This window comes from Phyllobates terribilis, unplaced genomic scaffold (assembly GCF_046119375.1).
Source record: "Phyllobates terribilis strain yellow unplaced genomic scaffold, ASM4611937v1 Scaffold_1__5_contigs__length_1240528914, whole genome shotgun sequence".
Taxonomy (NCBI): Eukaryota; Metazoa; Chordata; class Amphibia; order Anura; family Dendrobatidae; genus Phyllobates; species Phyllobates terribilis.
In genome coordinates this window covers 883,428,977-883,450,658 of record NW_027362761.1, presented here as the reverse complement: position 1 = coordinate 883,450,658, position 21,682 = coordinate 883,428,977, and the positions used below count along the sequence as shown (strand labels likewise).

At 45.8% G+C, this 21,682-nt stretch overlaps 1 protein-coding gene across 3 annotated transcripts in view; it reads left to right on the top strand.

Annotated features, from left to right (window-relative positions):
- The window catches only part of LOC141154236 (bifunctional heparan sulfate N-deacetylase/N-sulfotransferase 3-like), an 875,193-nt gene that overhangs the window by 626,579 nt on the left and 226,932 nt on the right, over window positions 1-21,682 (top strand). For all 3 annotated transcript variants that reach the window (XM_073639857.1, XM_073639847.1, XM_073639839.1), the window contains exon 8: window positions 5,779-5,875. In XM_073639857.1, coding sequence (XP_073495958.1) covers window positions 5,779-5,875 — 97 coding nt within the window. The remainder of the gene's footprint in view (window positions 1-5,778; window positions 5,876-21,682) is intronic.

The following is a 21,682-nucleotide window of genomic DNA, read 5'->3' as shown; positions in this document are numbered from 1 at the left end:
GGCTGGTGGGGGCGGGCTCCTTCTTTGGCGCCATTCTGGGATCTGGCCCACGATGGGAGGTGGCTTCCTGCTGTCTTTTGGTGCACACATAATGGCATCCGCTCTGCCAGGGCGGGAAAAACGGATGAAGACGGCGGGAAACGGTCCAAGATGGCGTCTGATGGCGGGAATCGGCTCCGGATGGCGGGAAACGACTCCGGACAGCGGGAAACTTCTTTTTAAGGTACATGTGTAATTCTCTTCAGGCACGCAATACCCGTCTGTGGCGGTTTGGTCACGATCCTGCCGACTACGCCAAAGCTGACTCGCCCCCTGGGCCGTGGGGCACGCGGATCCGGGCGATAGGGGAACGACGGGGGTAGTAGTAGTGGCGGCCCGGTCCCGCGGCTCAGGGCGGTCAGGCCAATGGTAGTCTGCTACGTACTTGAGATAATGTCCGACTACGCCACCCGTGGATTGCGGTTATTAGGAACCGCCGCTGCATGCAGACCGCTGGGGCTGATGAGATGTGCAGCTAGGGTAGTGTGACTCCCCACGGGAAGAGTGCGGCCCCAGGGCAGTGTAGTGGATGGTGGGAGTGATGGTGGTGAGAGTCCCAGTACCGGTAGTGCCGGAGGAGCGAAGGAGCACACGGACAACAAGTTAAAGTCCAGGGTCTTTACTCACAGTTCGTTTGTTCCGGATCACTTCCGTCGGCAGTGACCGCCCGAGCCGTGCTGCGTCCACCAGGCGAGGGGCTCGGTCAACTCCCAGGCAGTTCAGGAGCATGGCACAGGACCCCCTTTAATCCTTTCTCTGGCCTGCCTCACCAGTGACCCACTTTTGTCCGGCTGCCGCGGACTTGTGCGGTTAAACGTGGGCCCCGTCCTCCGCTGTCCTATATGGTGCCTTCCTAGCAGGTTTGATGAGGTGTCGCACCAATAGATGATCACGACGACCGGTCTTTGGCTGAGGGTTGTTTCTCCTCCACCAACTTGGGATCCGGTACCCTTAATCTGCCTGACCCTGCACCCTGGATTCTCGTGGGTTCTTAGGGTCCCTTCCACCTTCTTGTTTCTGAGCCCTTCTGTTTCTCTGTCTCTTCTTCTCTTTCTTTCCTGGTCTGTTCCTTTCTGTTCCTTTCTCTTGGAGCTGAGATGAGCTAGAATCTCAGCTCCCCTTCACCTCCTCCTCGGCCTCTCACTAGGCCCTCCTGGAGTAGAGCTCCTACAGAGCCTCTACTCCCTGTCTTCTCCTCTGGCTGAACGAACCTAGATCTAAGATGGTGCCCACCTTTTATACCTCCTTCTGACCATGAGCCCAGGTGACCAGCAACCAATGGGCTCCTACCTACGCTCAGGAACCGCCCCCTATCTGCCCCTACAGCACTGGGTGTTCCACCCCTCCCTCCCCACTCCAGCAGGGACATGGTCAGTCGTGCCTGCACTTATGTCTAGTGGGGGCACCGTTGAGCTGTCCCTCGGAAATGGGGTGTGTGTGCTGTATGCAGCTAACTGAGCCCTGGTCCATACTCCATCCTTACCCGAGAGTGGAATATCACACCTCTGGACTGAGGTGCAATACCCCTGTAGCGGCCGAACCCTCGGGGCGCTACATTCCCCCCTGGTAAAGCACAGCACGTCCTCGGGCTGGAAAACAGCAAAAACAGTTGATTACAGGACATGCAAAACTTTTTCAATAACTTTTTACATTTAGAAACAGACATTACGGTTCAACTCCCTTTATGGGACACACTTTTCTTTTCACTAGGCATTATAGAAAACTTTTTCAATACTTCCGGAACTCTTTTGACATTTCACACTATAGAAAACATTCACATCAATATCTAGCAGCATATAAAAACTTTTCATATAAAAACATTTTTTTATTAAAGCATATTCTTGGGTTCTTGGCTGCGGTGCAACTTGCAACCAGGTGCTCTTCCCTTTTAAAGGTGCAACAGTCCATTTTAACTTTGAGGTAGGTGTTGCGGTTCTTGTATAAAACCAGTAGGGGGCGCTTTAAGAAGCGCAACTATGTACATGGAGTTGGCCGTTTCCAGTCCGCGGCCGGTGGGGATAGGGGAATGGCTGCTCACAGTCCTCAGCCTGTTAGGGGAAGAGGGACGGCTGCTCTCAGTCCTCAGCCAGATTACTTAGGGGATAGGGGCACACAGGTAACAGTTCGATACTTGTCCCAACGGGAACCACACTTTCAAGACAGGAACAGTCCCAAAAACGATTCGGATGTCCTGACGGGTAACTATGTACACAGGTACTTTGCTACTTACTAGTAGCGGTGTCCTCCATAGGCTCCTTCTTCCTCCTCATATGGCTCTTCAGACCCGTCCGGGTCCTCTTGGCTCTCCTCATAGCCGCGGTATTGTAGTTCCTCCTCGGTGAGCCGGTGGACATGTAGGGCATATGGTCCTTTTGCACCTACGTGGCGGGTGAAGGTGACCACATCACCAGGGTACAGGTCACGGCCACGATGCCCCTCAGGTAGATGACTTTCGACGTCCCTGCGGGTCACAAAGACGTCGCCTGTTGTTTCTGGGCCCCTGATGAAGCGCTAGCCGTTCTCCATGTGGAACTTGACTATGGTCCCGGTGATTCGGGGACCACGGGCAGCTTTGGGGTCTTGGCCGGCCTTACGTTTTTGTTCAGCACTCTGGGCTTGGAGCCGTTCCTCCCTGACGCGTCTCTCTCGTCGCTCCCGCTCAAAGGTCACCAGTTGCTGATGACAGGCCTCCAGACGACGGACCGCGTCTGCCCGAGTCTCTTGGGAGAACCCCATCAAGTTCTCGCCGGTGGGGTCCCACGCAAATTGGATGTCCTCCAGTCGGGGTAGGGGGACCTCCATGGGTTCTGGAGCCGGTATCAGAGGCTCGCACGGGGGCTGGGCCTTCCATGGCTGATTGCTGATGACTTCGGCCGGCCACTCCAGGGGCAGTCCATCCGGACCGATATGATGGGCAATCAAGTCCACACCCAGTCATGGTATGGTAGAGGGACTTGATCTGGGGGCAGCGCCCGGGGGCACTCGGCCTTGCGACCAGGCCAGGGGTCTCTCGGTCGCGCTAGGTGGTAGTCCCGTCCGGGACAGGGGCGCAGGCTCAGCGATGGCGCCCGGGTCATCCAGGCCTTGCGACCAGGCCGATGACGCTTCTCGTTTAACGGCGCCCGGGGTCAGGGGGCGTGGTGACGGGCGGGGCGTGGCCGCGGCGTTCACTGCTTGAGGCCTAGCTGGAAGTAGTGGCGGCGCGGCAACAGGCGCGGTGAGTGGGGCTTCGGGTGCCGCGACTGGGGGCTGGGGCAGGCTTGCGGTTGCTGGGCTTGGGGTGGTGACGTCCCCTTCACTTGCCTCAGTCCTCGTGGCTCCCTCCGCGGCGTCGCCTCCTGTCCTCTCTCCTCTTGCGCCGTCCTCTGAGGCAGGCAAACCACGGGGAGCGGCTGAAGTCTGTCGCTGATGGGTCTCGGCCTGCCGGGCCAGTTCATTTCTCCACTCTGTGAGTGCATCTTGCTGCGCCCGGACCATCCTCCGCTCCAGGTCCTCCAGTGCAGCTTGCGCACGCTCCGGATCTCTGGGGAGCTGCGCCAGGACTTCTGCTAGGCTGCAGAGCGGTTCGGCCTGCAGCAGGCTTCGGGCCAGGAGACTGGTGCTGCTCAGGGCGTCCATTCCCGGGTGCGGTCTGTCTGGACTGATCCAGACCACCCCCTGCCCCGCAGTTTTCTTCTCTTCCCACCCCCATTGGGGGCGGCCCCGGGGCAACTTGGTGACAATCACTTTCAGGGGCAGCCCCCCCATGTTGATAGACATCTCCACTGCTGCATTCATGGCTGGTGGGGGCGGGCTCCTTCTTTGGCGCCATTCTGGGATCTGGCCCACGATGGGAGGTGGCTTCCTGCTGTCTTTTGGTGCACACATAATGGCGTCCGCTCTGCCAGGGCGGGAAAAACGGATGAAGACGGCGGGAAACGGTCCAAGATGGCGTCTGATGGCGGGAATCGGCTCCGGATGGCGGGAAACGACTCCGGACGGCGGGAAACTTCTTTCTAAGGTACATGTGTAATTCTCTTCAGGCACGCAATACCCGTCCTTGGCGGGTTGGTCACGATCCTGCTGACTACGCCAAAGCTGACTTGCCCTCTGGGCCGTGGGGCATGCGGATCCGGGCGATAGGGGAACGACGGGGGTAGTAGTAGTGGTGGCCCGGTCCCGCGGCTCAGGGCGGTCAGGCCAATGGTAGTCTGCTACGTACTTGAGATAATGTCCGACTACGCCACCCGTGGATTGCGGTTATTAGGAACCGCCGCTGCATACAGACCGCTGGGGCTGATGAGGTGTGCAGCTAGGGTAGTGTGACTCCCCACGGGAAGAGTGTGGCCCCAGGGCAGTGTAGTGGATGGTGGGAGTGATGGTGGTGAGAGTCCCAGTATCGGTAGTGCTGGAGGAGCGAAGGAGCACACGGACAACAAGTTACAGTCCAGGGTCTTTACTCACAGTTCGTTTGTTCCGGGTCACTTCCGTCGGCAGTGACCGCCCGAGCCGTGCTGCGTCCACCAGGCGAGGGGCTCGGTCAACTCCCAGGCAGTTCAGGAGCATGGCACAGGACCCCCTTTAATCCTTTCTCTGGCCTGCCTCACCAGTGACCCACTTTTGTCCGGCTGCCGCGGACTTGTGCGGTTAAACGTGGGCCCCGTCCTCCGCTGTCCTATATGGTGCCTTCCTAGCAGGTTTGATGAGGTGTCGCACCAATAGATGATCACGACGACCGGTCTTTGGCTGAGGGTTGTTTCTCCTCCACCAACTTGGGATCCGGTACCCTTAATCTGCCTGACCCTGCACCCTGGATTCTCATGGGTTCTTAGGGTCCCTTCCACCTTCTTGTTTCTGAGCCCTTCTGTTTCTCTGTCTCTTCTTCTCTTTCTTTCCTGGTCTGTTCCTTTCTGTTCCTTTCTCTTGGAGCTGAGATGAGCTAGAATCTCAGCTCCCCTTCACCTCCTCCTTGGCCTCTCACTAGTCTCTCCTGGAGTAGAGCTCCTACAGAGCCTCTACTCCCTGTCTTCTCCTCTGGCTGAACGAACCTAGATCTAAGATGGTGCCCACCTTTTATACCTCCTTCTGACCATGAGCCCAGGTGACCAGCAACCAATGGGATCCTACCTACGCTCAGGAACCGCCCCCTATCTGCCCCTACAGCACTGGGTGTTCCACCCCTCCCTCCCCACTCCAGCAGGGACATGGTCGGTCGTGCCTGCACTTATGTCTAGTGGGAGCACCGTTGAGCTGTCCCTCGGAAATGGGGTGTGTGTGCTGTATGCAGCTAACTGAGCCCTGGTCCATACTCCATCCTTACCCGGGAGTGGAATATCACACCTCTGGACTGAGGTGCAATACCCCTGTAGCGGCCGAACCCTCGGGGCGCTACACTTGCATCTATTTGAAGACCTATAGCATTCATATTTACCCTATATATGAGAATTTTTAGTAGGGAGATGCTGGTTGACAAGGTTATGGTATTTGGCTGTATATACCATGCTTAATCTATTGAGTATAATTTATACACTTGTATGCACATAGCACTTTGGATATTTTTTTATATATTTATTTAATAAAGGTTATATTTTAATATTGCTGTATCTATATCAGTAATATACTAACATGTTTTGTTTTATTATTTTATTGCTGTTGGTTGTTTTGATATCTCATGATTTATTGCAATCAACTGCAAACGTTATTTTAATTCAATATACAATTAGATGATCAAGAATAAATCTCTTATATTCATATCGACAGAATCCCTGTGATGACAAACGTCATCGAGACATTTGGTCAAAAGAAAAAACCTGTGATCGTCTGCCAAAATTTCTGATTGTGGGACCACAGAAAACTGGTGAGGATTTGATTTTTTATACGTATATATTGATATTTAACACACATGTAATAAATATCATCAAATCCTTCTTTACTTTGAAAGAATTGTTGACAAAGGTATATGTGTACTTTCTCCTGGTGTAAAATATACTGGGACACTAACATTTTGAGTGCTGAATGAACAAATCTGTACCTATCCTCTGGGATTTCCATTTATCAGGAGAACAGAGGCATAGCCACCACTAAAGTTACAGTTTTTAACCCCTTCGCGACATATGACATATATGTCGTGTATCTTACTTTAATGCGGGATCCAGAGCTGAACTCGCATCTCTCCCTGCACATGACAGCTGACATACTCAGCTGTCATGTGTCTTTAACAGCCACGGGTGGATCAGAGCTCCACCCTGGCTGTTAACCACTTAAATCCCGCTGTCAATCTTTGAAAGAGGAATTTAACACGCATGAGCCGGAAGTGCATCATTAATTCCGCCCCGTCACATGATCGGGGGGGGTGGGCGCCGATGGGTTGTCATAACCATGCCAGTCATTACAATATTCCTGTGAATGCCAGCTTGTGACCGTCGTTCATAGGAGATCGTGATTTCTGCTATATATATAGCACAGGCAATAGGACAATCGCAGCTTCAAGTCTCCTAAGGGGCTATTAAATAAAGTAAAAAGTTAAAAAAGTTTTAAAAAATCTGAAAAAAATAAAAGAACCACAAAAGTTCAAATGAATCACCCCCCCTTTTGCACCATTGAAAATAAAACAATAATAAAAAAATACACATATTTGGTATCACTGCATTCAGAAATGTCCAATCTATCAAATATAAAATAAATTAATCAAATCAGTAAAAAGCTTAACAAAAAAAAAATCAAAATGCCACAGTTACGTTTTTTTGTCGCCGCAACATGCAATAAAATGCAATAAGAGGCGATCAAAGCATCTAATCTACCCCCCAATAGTATCAATAAAAACGTCAGCTCAGGGTGAAAAAAATAAGCAATTATCTGTCCCCAGATCAAGAAAAATGATAACTCTATGGGTCTCGGAAAATGACTACAAATGCAAAAAAAAATTTTCTTACAAATTTCGGAATTTTTTTTTCACCACTTAAATAAAAATTAAACTCTACATGTTTCGGTATCTGCATACTCATATTGACCTGGAGAATTATATTTCCAGGTCAGTTTTACCATTTAGTGAAATAAAAAATAAAAAAACAATTGTGGAATTGCACTTTTTTTTCAATTTCACCGTACTTGGAATTTTTTTTCCCGTTTTCCAATACACTATCTGGTAATATCAATGCTGTCATTCAAAAGTACAACTTGTCCTGCAAAATACAATTAGAGTTTAGAGGATGTATCATTTATCAGCCATTTATGGCATTAAACCTAAAGCATATGCTATGAATATCTACTGTGGAAAACCACATCTAAAAATGACAGATCCAGACATTTCTTCATAATTAGTTGCTAATTGGTTATTGAATCTATCTGAATTGCTTACTATAAAGCGTAACTGTCTTTTTAGTTTTTATTTCATAAATCAATAGTACACATGAAAATAAGAAACCCAACCATAAAATCAAGTCCTTAATGAACCAAACTGTTATTCATATGTCCACAAAAACTACTTTCATTGCCACCATTCACATATACAAAATACCTAGGCCTAGTCCGGCAGGACGTTACCTTCACAGAACAGTTTAGTTTCCCACTTTCTAATCATGCCCTTGAGGGCATAATTGACCTTCTCCATAGTGCTCAACCATCTATCAGGCGACTTCGATCTCACACATACATGAAACGTCATTCCTCCATGGACAATAAAGTCATCGGGTGATCTCTCCTCTGCACATTGCACTTGTCCAGGGAGGATGAAGTCAAGAAAATGCGGGAGATTGCAATTGCCTGAGAGATGATATGAGCAGTATAGAGAATGTCAATCAAGCCAAGAAAGGCATTATTACTAGTGATGCGCAAATGTGCTCGGATAAGGTGTTATCGGTGCACACACGGGTGCTAACAGAGTATCTTCGGCGTGCTCGAAAAATGTGTTCACATCGCCGCGTCTGCCTGTCTACCTATTGTCAAGCCAAACTGTTCTGTAAAAGCAACGCCTGGCCGGACTAGTCCAAGATCACTTGCATATGTGAGCAACAGCAATAAAAGTAATTTTTTTGTGGACATATGAATAAAGTGCAGCAAGAGCCTGATTTCAAAGTTGGTTTTGGCTCTAAATCATTTTGAGTGTAGTTTTGAGTCTTAAAGGGAATCTGTCACTAGGATCAATCTACCTAAGTCGTCTACATGGACATGCAGGTCATAGAAAGTTGCATAAAATTATACCTTGTTATCTGTGATTTGATTTCTTATTCCAGAGAAATCTATATTTTTTATATGTAAATGAGGGAAGAATTAAGTTCTATGTGTAAGACAGGTAGATGCATGAGAATCTGCCTCCAGAGCTTATATTAAAAGAAAAGAGACATTACCAATGTGAGACATGTAATGACTGACACTTTATCATACACTCCTCTAATTATTCACTGCCCTGTAGTGAGAACAAAGCTAACATTACAGCAGAACTAACTCAGTATAGCTGGATGAAGTTTATCTCATTACACACATTACACACAACAGCTGCAGAGCTGTGCCTCATTATATCCAACACAGTACAGCAGAGTTCAAGAGTTCAACCTTGTCTCACTGTAAACACATCTGCATTGATGTCAGCTCTGCTGTACTGCCCTTCCCCCACACTGGCTGTCTGTGAGATGCAAGCTGAGACACTATGAGAAGACACCTGCAATGTAAATCTGTTAGTACAACAGAAGAGAACTCTGTCTCATTACAGTGTTAGCTCTGCTGTACTGTGTTAGTTCTAATCTTATTGTAACCTGTGTGTCAGCGTGAGGTGAAAGCATGGGAGTAGGCTGTTGCTGTTAGTCATCACTAGGTACACATTGCTAATTCCCCCTTTCATTTAAAATAAGCTCTGGGGACAGATTCTCATGCAGATCAGTGTCCGGCCCATAGATCTTAACAACTAATTTGCTTTTAAGAAAAATATGGATTTCTCTTCGCCGGAGACCGGGGCAGGAGTGAGGCTTCGGAATTGGCGCATGCGCATAGCGCTATCCGGCGCCATTTTACTGAAGACACATTTGCAGTATGTCTTTAGCAAAATGGCGCCGGACAGCACGGTATGGGCATGGGCGTACTCCAGTGCCACACTCCTCCCCCGGCCTCCAGCAGAACAGGACACAGCAGTGCTGGAGCACAGGGAAGAAAGGTAAGTACAAGTGTTTATTTTTTTGTATGTGTGTGCAGCGTGAAAGGGATTAGGGGTGCCATACATGCCAATATTGGGGGTGAGGAGGCCACATATACCAGGATTTGGGGATGAGGGGACCATGCATACCAGGATGGAGGGGTACCACACATACTAGGATTGGGGGGTGAGGGGACCATGCATACCAGGATTGGGGAGTGAGAGGACCATGCATACCAGGATTGGGGGGTGAGGGGATCATGCATACCAGGATTGTGGGGTGAGAGGATTATGCATGCCAGGATTGGGGGTGAGGGGATCATGCATACCAGGATGAGGGGTACCACACATACCAGGATTGGGGATGAGGGGTGCCATGCATACCAGAATTGGGGATGAGGGGTGCCATGCATACCAGGATTGGAGATGAGGGGTGCCATGCATACCAGGATTGGGGATAAGGGGTGCCATGCATACCAGGATTGGGGATGCGGGGTGCCATGCATACCAGGATTGGGGATGAGGGGTGCCATGCATACCAGGATGGGGGTGAGGGGTGCCATGCATACCAGGATGAGGGATACCATACATACCAGGATAGGGATGAGGGATGGGGTATCATGCATAAAAGGATAGGGATGAGGAGTACCACACATACCAGGATTGGGGGTGAGGGGTGCCATGCATACCAGGATTGGGGGTGAGGGGTGCCATGCATACCAGGATTGGGGGTGAGGGGTGCCATGCATACCAGGATTGGGGATGAGGGGTGCCATGCATACCAGGATGGGGGTGAGGGGTGCCATGCATACCAGGATGAGGGATACCATACATACCAGGATAGGGATGAGGGATGGGGTATCATGCATAAAAGGATAGGGATGAGGAGTACCACACATACCAGGATTGGGGGTGAGGGGTGCCATGCATACCAGGATTGGGGGTGAGGGGTGCCATGCATACCAGGATTGGGGGTGAGGGGTGCCATGCATACCAGGATTGGTGGTGAGGGATGCCATGCATTCCAGGATTGGGTGTGAAGGGTGCCATGCATTACAGGATAGGGATGAGGGGTGCTATGCATACCAGGATAGGGATGAGGGGTGCCATACATACCAGGATGGGGACGAGGTGTGCCATGCATACCAGGATAGGATGGTGGGGGCAGGATGGGGGCAGCACAAATACCAGGAGGGGGGCAGCACATACCAGCATGGGAGACCATATACCAATAAAATTGCTCGCCACCTGGGCGTAGAATGGGTTCAGTAGCTAGTTTTATTTAACCTTTTATGACATGCATGCTCATGTAGACGGCTTAGGATTGTTTATCCTACTGACAGATTACCTTTAAGTTTACCCTTAATATTTAAATAGCATCTCCCATCAGTTGATACTTATACAGTGTTGTAAATTGTTTCATTGCTTCTTTTGAATTAATGTGATCTTTACTAGGGATGAGAGGACCCGTGGAAGTCGGGTTCGTCCGAACTTTAGTCCAAAGTTCTCTTCGGGTACCAGAACTGTACCCGAACTTGAACTTGAACCCCATCTCTCTCTCGCTTGCAAAAGTCCATGTTTGGAGTTCAGTACTGGACACTAGAAGTTTGGATGAACCCCGAAGTTTACAGTTGGGGTTTGCTCATCTCTAATCTTTACTATACAGTATTCTAGATTGAGAAGTTATGGACATGGAGGACATACTGTATGTTAAACTCAATTTATCATAAAATTATACACAAAAAAGTTTTGATTAGATTCATTTAAACGGAAACTGTCACCACTTTTTTGCTGCAACATCAAAGAGCAACATGATGTAGGGGCAGAGACTCTGATTACAGCAATGAGTCACTTACTGGGCTGTATGTAGTATTTTTTCATAAAGTCACTGTTTTGTCTGCTGCAGATCTACAAGTTTTCTCAATGTTGAGCTCTGTATAGCCCACACCAAGGATAGACAGATTTCTGTGCACACTGTGCATAGTTGGTTGAACTGGGTGGCAGGTTTACTAGTTTTCTAGTGATAATCTTCTGCTAAGAAAACAGTAATTTAATAAAAACTACACTAAGCAGACTAGTAAGTGATGCATAGCTGGAATCAGGGTCTCTCCTTCAATAATGCTGCTCCCAGATTAAGTGTCCAAAAAATGCTGACAGATTCCCTTTAATATGGAATGGAGTCCCAGCTTCTAAACGAACAGAAAAATCATCTGTCCAATTGTTATTGTATTATACATTTTACATTTACCATTCCACATTGACAACGTCATCAGATGTTTTAAGGGAAAATTAGTTAAAACCATTTAATACACACCAGATGTAAATGAACCACTTTCAAATTTGGATGCTGCAAAGCTGCATTTTCGTATCTAAGCTCCTTACAACGTTGTCGGTTCTTTTTATTTCACCCGTCCAACTCTACCTATGGATTTTTTATTTCATTAAGCAGATAAATGAATGAATATAATACATAGGTTAATGAAATAAACAAATCCCAATTTAAGACATGGTGTAAATCTCCAGATTATGATCCACTGACGTGATTCCACAATAATTGTGCAGTTACTCACAGATACAAGAACTGCAATTCTTAAATGTGAGGACTCCACCAAACATCTTCTCATATCTCACCTTCTTGGTGTATATACAGTATAGTATGTTCCTACTTTGACATCTAAGCAGGTTTCTGTAGAGATATAGCTTAAAAATTTTTCCAACCATTCAATTTAGAAAGAGTACCGAATATATAGCCAAGAGAATTAAAAAGCTTAAAAATCTCAGTAAAGGATACAGATAAATGGGAAGGGTGAAAGACAAATTATATGTATGTTCAAAATATACCCTCCTTAATTCTTTTGTAATTTCATTTGTAACAACATAGTACTTATTTATAGTTTATCGTAAAAAAAATCAAGTTTACACACCTAGATATCATTGCATTGCAAAATAACTAATTTGCCTTAATTAGAAGTGACAGACATATTACGAGCTGATTTTACACCAGATGCACCATATTTAAAGGTTCACTTCATTTGTAATTGAATTTAATGGAATATTAAGAGATGTCGTGTAAAAATTAGGGTAATAGGAATTTATTGCCAATTAAACTTATCCACGAGACATTAATATCTATTAAAGCTTGAGCATTATTGATAAAGTAAAACACAATATTTAAAACTAAAGTCATAGGCGTTTCTGTGTCACTAAGTTAGATTGTTGTGTAATTAATCATCTGTCTTCTTTGGAAAGATGAGAAATTTAACAGTGCAATGTAACTTTAGCGGATGTACTTGAGTTCTTCTCCAAAAGGAAGAAAACCGTGTTATATTGCCAACAAGAAAAGAGACCCATCTGTAGGCAGTAGTGTTGAGCGAGCACTAAAATGCTCGGGTGCTCAAAGCTCGGGCCGAGCTCACCGTGATACTCGGGTGCTCGACCCGAGCAACGAGCCCAATGTTAGTCTATAGGAGACCCGAGCATTTTTACGGCGGCACCCCCGGCAGTCTGTAGAAAGCCTAAAAAGTGCCAAAAACGATAGTGACAGTGCTCAAATGACATGGGGACAGCATGGGGATCGCCCCAGGAAGCATTTCTGACCCCCAGGTCACTGCTGTCAACAACGTGGTCAGAGGTATTAAGCCACTTTTACGGGCTCACAATAAAAACATACAAAAACAAAACTGAAACTGTTTTCCTGTGAAATATGTTAAAGAACATCCTTTCCAGGGTAAAGACTTGTGTATAAGGTAAAACAAACAACCAAAAACAAAAATACTCCTCCACACCTTGGGCTATGTTCACAAGTAGCATTTTTTATGTGTTTTTGCACTTTTGTATTGCTTTCAACCGTGACAAATGCATTCACCAGGAAATGTTATTTTAACATTTTACAACCTTATCTGGCCATGTGCTGTATGACACATGCATACAGTGCTGAAAAGACATGGGAACAGCATGGGGAAGACCCCTGGAAGCATCTCTGACACCAAGGTCACTGCTTAAAAGTGTGCCCATCAGAAGTGATCCTTGCCGCATCAGAAGATGCAGACTTGCAACTATCCCCGTGCAAGTCCTTGTCCCAGGGCAGTGTTCAATTGTACCTCCCCCATTCCTTGCAATGCAAGCGCAAGTATTCAGCCTGCCACCCACCCCCAGGCTGCAATACCATACTGCTTACTTGCTTGCACTTGAAATTGGGCCTTTTAGGCATGTGGAGGTGGAATCTGACCACCACGTCATGGCTGCATAGGCGGCCTGGTATCCATACTCAGTCCCTAGCCGCCCGACATTCGGGTGTCCACGCTTGGTCCCCAGCCGCCAGGGGACGGCTGGGTGTCCATACTCGGTCTCCAGCCGCCCAACGGCCGGGTGCCCACAAACGGTCCCCAGCCGCCTGGGGGCGGCCGGGTGTCCATAAACGGTCCCCAGCTGTCCCTATTTGTCCCAGTGCGCCTTATACACTAGCGCGCATACAAAAACATTACCTGTTCCCTCCCCAGTGCATTTAGTGGGAAGGACAGCCTAACCACAAACACGTGGACAAGTGAATGTGGCCAGGGTGGTCCATCTCACTGAAGCCTTCACACTGGGTTAATATTGTGGAAGCTGGGACACAGTTGGATACTGGGATGCAACATGTCCTCCAGACATAGAGGATTGCGGGTCCTGGGTCAATCAGGCTTCAACACAAAGTTCAGAATGTAGACAGCAGCAGTGGTGGCCTCCTACACAATGAGTAAATTATTCATGATCATGAGGCCATCCATCTCCTTAGCTTTCTGTTCCTTGGAATGCAAGCGCATGTATGTAGTAGTGGCTAGGCCTGAGGTGGTCAGCGTTTTGGCGCATATCCTACCTCCTCCGAGGATTGCTGGACATTTTCCTGCTACTATCCCAGTTCTATGACTCCCGATAAAACAAAGCTTCAGGTGATGAATGATGGATGAGGTGGTGGCAAAGGAGAAAGAGCAGGAGGAACAGGGACCATTCACATCAATATCCGGCCAGTCAACCACACATGTCTTGTAGGATATGTTTCTGTACCAAAAGGAGCGGTTCAGCTACACCTTTATAGGGCATACAGTGAGTGCAATGCCTACCAAAAATTTTGAGGCACTCCAATGCCTCTTGGAAGTGACATGGAGGTCAGAGGGCCTTAACTAAACTGTTTTTTCCATTTATAGCAACTGGGTCTCCTGTACACTGTTGGCCTAAGCAGTGAATGGAAGGCTTTCCAAAAATTATGAGGAACTGCAATGCCTCTTGAAACAGACGTGAATTACAGTGTACTAAAAACCTTCTACCCATTATTGGGGAGTGGGTCTCCCTTAGTGTTCGCCTATGCACTGAAAAGCAAAAGTTGACTAAAATTAGGAGGCAATGCAATGCATGTTGGAAGAGTCGTGGAGGTTAGAGGTAATTAAAAACAACATGTCAATGCCCCTTGGAAGAGCTATGGAGTTCAGAGAGGTTTAACAAGATGGTTTTAATGCCCCTTGGAAGAGACGTGGTATTCAGAGTGGTTTAACAAGACGGTTTTAATGCCCCTTGGAAGAGACGTGGAGGTCCCAGTGGAATAAAAATACAATATCAATGCCCCTTGGAAGAGTGGTGGAGGTCGCAGTGGAATAAAAAGACAATATCAATGCCCCTTGGAAGAGACGTGGAGGTCACAGTAGCTTAACAAGATGATTTTAAATGCCCCTTTGAAGAGACGTGGAGTTCAGAGTGATTTAACAAGACGATTTTAATGCCCCTTGGAAGAGATGTGAAGGTCACAGTAGCTTTACAAGACGATTTTAATGCCCCTTGGAAGAGAAGTGGAGTTCAGAGTGGTTTGACAAGACGGTTTTAATGCCCCTTAGAAGAGACGTGGAGGTCCCAGTGGAATACAAAGACAATATCAATGCCCCTTGGAAGAGTGGTAGAGGTTACAGTGGAATAAAAAACAATATCAATGCCCCTTGGAAGAGTGATGAAGGTCGCGGTGGAATAAAAGGACAATATCAATGCCCCTTGGAAGAGACGTGGAGGTCACAGTAGCTTAACAAGACGGTTTTTATGCCGCTTGGAAGAGACGAGGAGTTCAGAGTGGTTTAACAAGACGATTTTAATGCCCCTTGGAAGAGATGTGGAGGTCACAGTAGCTTAACAAGAAGATTTTAATGCCCCTTGGAAGAGAAGTGGAGTTCAGAGTGGTTTGACAAGACAGTTTTAATGCCCCTTGGAAGAGACGTGGAGGTCCCAGTGGAATAAAAAGATAATATCAATGCCCCTTGGAAGAGTGGTAGAGGTTACAGTGGAATAAAAAGACAATATCAATGCCCCTTGGAAGAGTGATGAAGGTCGCGGTGGAATAAAAGGACAATATCTATGCCACTTGGAAGAGACGTGGAGGTCACAGTAGCTTAACTTGACGGTTTTTATGCCGCTTGGAAGAGACGAGGAGATCAGAGTGGTTTAACAAGACGATTTTAATGCCCCTTGGAAGAGACGTGGAGGACCCAGTGGAATAAAAAGACAATATCAATGCTCCTTGGAAGAGTGATGGAGGTCGCAGTGGAATGAAAAGACAATATCAATGCCCCTTGGAAGAGACGTGGAGGTCACAGTAGCTTAACAAGATGATTTTAATGCCCCTTGGAAGAGACGTGGAGTTCAGAGTGGTTTAACAAGACGGTTTTAATGCCCCTTGGAAGAGACGTGTAGGTCAGAGTAGCTTTACAAGGCGGTTTTAATGCCCCTGGGAAGACACGTGGAGTTCAGAGTGGTTCAACAAGACAGTATTAATGCCCTTTGGAAGAGACGTGGAGGTCACAGTAGCTTTACAAGACGGTTTTAATGCCCCTTGGAAGAGACGTGGAGTTCAGAGTAGTTTAACAAGACGGTTTTAATGCCCATTGGAAGAAACGTGGAGGTCCCAGTGGAATAAAAAGACAATATCAAAGCCCCTTGGAAGAGTGGTGGAGGTCCCAGTGGAATAAAAAGACAATATCAATGCCCCTTGGAAAAGTGGTGGAGGTTACAGTGGAATAAAAAGACAATATCAATGACCCTTAAAAGAGACGTGGTGGTCACAGTAGCTTAACAAGATGATTTTAATGCCCTTTGGAAGAGGCGTGGAATTCAGAGTGGTATAACAAGACAGTTTTAATGCCCTTTGGAAGAGAGGTGGAGGTCCCAGTGGAATAAAAAGACAATATCAATGCCCCTTGGAAGAGTGGTGGAGGTCACAGCGGAATAAAAAGACAATATCAATTACCCTTGGAAGAGTGGTGGAGGTCGCAGTAGAATAAAAAGACAATATCAATGCCCTTTGGAAAAGTGGTGGAGGTCGCAGTGGAATCAAAAGACAACATTAATGCCCCTTGGATAAGACGTGGAGGTCACAATAGCTTAACAAGTCGATTTTAATGCCCCTTGGAAGAGACGTGGAGTTCAGAGTGGTTTAACAAGACGGTTTTAGTGCCCCATGAAAGAGACGTGGAGGGCACAGTAGCTTAACAAGACGGTTTTAATGCCCCTTGGAAGAGACATTGAGTTCAGAGTGGTTTAACAAGACGGTTTTAATGCCCATTGGAAGAGACGTGGAGTTCAGAGTGGTTTAACAAGACGGTTTTAATGCCCCTTGGAAGAGACGTGGAGGTCACAGTAGCTTAACAAGACGGTTTTAATGCCCCTTGGAAGAGACGTGGAGTTCAGAGTGGTTTAACAAGACGGTTTTAATGCCCCTTGGAAGAGACGTGGAGGTCCCAGTGGAATAAAAAGACAATATCAATGCCCCTTGGAAGAGTGGTGGAGGTCCCAGTGGAATAAAAAGACAATATCAATGCCCCTTGGAAAAGTGGTGGAGGTTACAGTGGAATAAAAAGACACTATGAATGACCCTTGGAAGAGACGTAGTGGTCACAGTAGCTTAAGAAGATGATTTTAATGCCCCTTGGAAGAGGTGTGGAATTCAGAGTGGTTTAACAAGACGGTTTTAATGCCCATTGGAAGAGAGCTGGAGGTCCCAGTGGAATAAAAAGACAATATCAATGCCCCTTGGAAAAGTGGTGGAGGTCGCAGTGGAATAAAAAGACAACATCAATGCCCCTTGCATAAGACGTGGAGGTCACAATAGCTTAACAAGACGATTTTAATGTCCCCTTGGAAGAGACGTGGAGTTTAGAGTGGTTTAACAAGACGGCTTTAATGCCCCATGAAAGAGACGTGGAGGGCACAGTAGCTTAACAAGACGGTTTTAATGCCCCTTGGAAGAGATGTGGAGTTCAGAGTGCTTTAACAAGATGGTTTTAATGCCCCTTAGAAGAGACGTGGAGGTCACAGTAGCTAAACAAGACGGTTTTAATGCCCCTTGGAAAAGACGTGGAGTTCAGAGTGGTTTAACAAGACGGTTTTAATGCCCCTTGGAAGAGACGTGGAGGTCCCAGTGAAATAAAAAGTCAATATCAATGCCCCTTGGAAGAGTGGTGGAGGTCCCAGTGGAATAAAAAGACAAAATCAATGCGCCTTGGAAGAGTGGTGGATGTCGCAGTGGCATAAAAAGACAATATAAATTACCCTTGGAAGAGTGGTGGATGTCGCAGTAGAATAATAAGACAATATCAATGCCCCTTGTAAAAGTGGTGGAGGTCGCAGTGGAATAAAAAGACATTATCAATGCCCCTTGTATAAGACGTGGATATCAAAATAGTTTAGCAAGACGATTTTAATGCCCCTTGGAAGAGACGTGGAGTTCAGAGTGGTTTAACAAGACGGTTTTAATGCCCCATGAAAGAGACGTGGAGGGCACAGTAGCTTGACAAGACGGTTTAAATGCCCCTTGGAAGAGACGTGGAGTTCAGAGTGGTTTAACAGGACGGTTTTAATGCCCTTTAGAAGAGACGTGGAGGTCACAATTGCTTAACAAGACAGTTTTAATGCCCCTTGGAAGATACGTGGAGTTCAAAGTGGTTTAACAAGATGGTTTTAATGCCCCTTGGAAGAGACCTGGAGGTCCCAGTGAAATAAAAAGACAATATCAATGCCCGTTGGAAGAGTGGTGGAGGTCCCAGTGGAATAAAAAGACAATATCAATGCCCCTTGGAAGAGTGGTGGAGGTTATAGTGGTATAAAAACAATATCAATGCCCCTTGGAAAAGTGGTGGAGGTTACCTTGGAATAAAAAGACAACATCAATGACCCTTAGAAGAGACGTGGAGGTCACAATAGCTAAACAAGACGGTTTTAATGCCCTTTGGAAGAGACGTGGAGTTCAGAGTGGTTTAACAAGATGGTTTTAATGCCCCTTTGAAGAGACGTGGAGGTCCCAGTGAAATAAAAAGACAATATCAATGCCCCTTGGAAGAGTGGTGGAGGTCCCAGTGGAATAAAAAGACAAAATCAATGCGCCTTGGAAGAGTGGTGGAGGTCGCAGTGGAATAAAAAGACAATATCAATTACCCTTGGAAGAGTGTTGGAGGTCGCAGAAGAATAATAAGACAATATGAATGCCCCTTGGAAAAGTGGTGGAGGTCGCAGTGGAATAAAAAGACAATATCAATGCCCCTTGTATAAGACGTGGATATCAAAATAGCTTAACAAGACGATTTTAATGCCCCTTCGAAGAGACGTGGAGTTCAGAGTTGTTTAACAAGACGGTTTTAATGCCCCATGAAAGAGACGTGGAGGGCACAGTAGCTTAACAAGACGGTTTTAATGCCCCTTGGAAGAGACGTGGAGTTCAGAGTGGTTTAACAAGATGGTTTTAATGCCCCTTAGATGAGACGTGGAGGTCACAATAGCTTAACAAGACAGTCTTAATGCCCCTTGGAAGAGAAGTGGAGTTCAAAGAGGTTTAACACTAGGACTACTGGACTCGTGATCCCGCCTAGAACTACTGAAAGGAGTCATTTTGACTCCTTGCTTGTTTTCGTTTATTTTTAGAGTTTCATTTGTGGTTATTTATTAATAATTATATTTTTTGTAATGTATTATTATTGTGAGATCCAACAGTAATGCTTTTGATTGTTTTTTTTCTGCTTTTCTTATTTTTCTACAGAAAATAACAATAATTATAATAGACGTTTTTCAAACATTTTTTTTTATTCAAGTGCACACATATAAACAACAACTGAAGAACAAAAAGCAGAGAAAATGTAGGTGGAGGAGCATAAAAATGAAAATATGGCGCAGAATTCACCTTCTAAACATTTGGTGTTTCGCATTTTAGGCATTGCCTTTGATTTATGGCAGTACATTGCCCACACAAAGACTTACCACAAGTCTTACAATTTCCGACAGATCTATTTTTCTTGCATTTTTCTTTGATCTGGCAAAATTTTGTTTGAACCATCACTTCTGAGCATGTAGAAACTTGGGACGTGGAACCCTTTTCCCTATCTGTGACATAAGGACCACTCAACTCTCTCACAAGCGTTTGCAAAAATGCCTTGCGTGACATTTTTTGGTGGGTAATCTCCTTGAATATTATCCATGCATTTATACCCGCAAAGTCTAAGGCATTTTCAAATGCATGAACAGGCCATCTCCTTGTGCATGTTCGTGTGCTATATTTTCGTGCCATCTGATCCACTACATCTACTCCATATTTTGTTTCATTGTAAAACTTTACCGTTTCTGGAGTTTTTTTAGCGGAATCAGACGCAACAACAACATCTGGATGGACGGAACTCAAAATGACAACATTTTTGTTGGGCTTTCCTTGATATACTGTAAGTGTAAAATTGTCTTCATTTCTAAACACTTTAGTGTTGTACAATTCCTCTTTCATGGATTTTATTTCTTTAGGCACTTCTCGCCTTATCTTGTTCAGTGTTCCCACGATGGTTGTTCCTTTGCTTTTTAGCTGTTTAGCTAATTTTACTGAAGTAAAATAATTATCGGTTGTAACATTGCGACCTTTTTTCAAAAACGGGTCCAATAACTTCATTACCACATGGTCAGCTAAACGGTCCTCAGCATGGCGTGTGTCATCTTTGCCTAGATAAGGGAAGCCATTTGCCAGATATTTGCTCCTCTTATCAACAGCTAGCCAATATTTGTGGCCATATTTATCTGGTTTGGAAGGCATGTACTGCGTGAATGGACACCTAGTTTTGCTTGGGAAAAGTTGCTCATCCACCATTATGTATGGGCCAGGTTTGTAACACGCAATACAATTTTCAATAAACCTGTCCCACACAGTAGAAAATAGAGCAAACTTGTCCGTTTGCAGTCTCTCCGATCGAGTAGATTTCTCATCAAATCTGAGAAACCTCATAATTTCAACAAAGCGGTCCCTAGACATTGTCGCTTTGCAAAACGGTATTCCCCAGTCATTACACCAAATACTGCTAATCGAGTGACGGTTCGTGCCAGATATTCCACGAGCATAGAATATCGCAATGAATGCATCTAGCTCCTCATCAGATAGAGTTTGTTCAGCATTACACAGTAATACAAGCAGGTAAAACACAAGGAAAATGTGAAAAGTTGACATGTAAATTGAACTACATCTATATGAACATCAGGGTAAATAAGACAGAGTGAAAAAATTATGCACTAAACTTTATAGCAACATTTAGTGACAAAAGGACCTCAAAATATAGTAGGGAGTCAAAATGACTCCCTTCAGTAGTTCTTGGTAAATTTTGAAAAAAACGCGCAAATTTTTCACTAAAATTATTTATTCTCACAAAATCTTTTTTCACATCATATTTGAGGAAAAGTCACCGAGTTTCAAGCCGGAATTCTGAAAAATGTAGTCACAGAAGAGAAATAAAAAACGAAAGGAGTCAAAATGACTCCATCAGTAGTTCTAGTGTTAACAATATGGTTTTAATGCCCCTTGGAAGAGACGTGGAGGTCCCAGTGAAATAAAAAGACAATATCAATGCCCCTTGGAAGAGTGGTGGATGTCCCAGTGGAATAAAAAGACAATATCAATGCCCCTTGGAAGAGTGGTGGAGGTTACAGTGGAATAAAAACAATATCAATGCCCCTTGGAAAAGTGGTGGAGGTTACCTTGGAATAAAAAGACAATATCAATGACCCTTGGAAGAGGCGTGGAGGTCACAGTGGCTTAACAAGATGATTTTTAATGCCCCTTGGAAGAGACATGGAGTTCAGAGTGGTTTAACAAGACGGTTTTAATGCCCCTTGGAAGAGACGTGGAGGTCGCAGTGGAATATAAAGATAATATAAATAACCCTTGGAAGAATGGGGAGGTCGCAGTGGTATAAAAAGACAATATCAATGCCCCTTGGAAGAGTGGTGGAGGTCACAGTGGAATAAAATGACAATATTAATGTCCCTTGGAAGAGACGTGGAGGTCACAGTAGCTTAACAAGATGGTTTTAATGCCCCTTGGAAGAGACGTGGAGTTCAGAGTGGTTTAACAAAATGGTTTTAATGCCCCTTGGTAGAGACGTGGAGGTCCCAGTCGAATAAAAAGACAATATCAATGCCCCGTGGAAGAGTGGTGGAGGTTACAGTGGAATAAAATGACTATATCAATGCCCCTTGGAAGAGTGGTGGAGGTCACAGAAGCTTAACAAG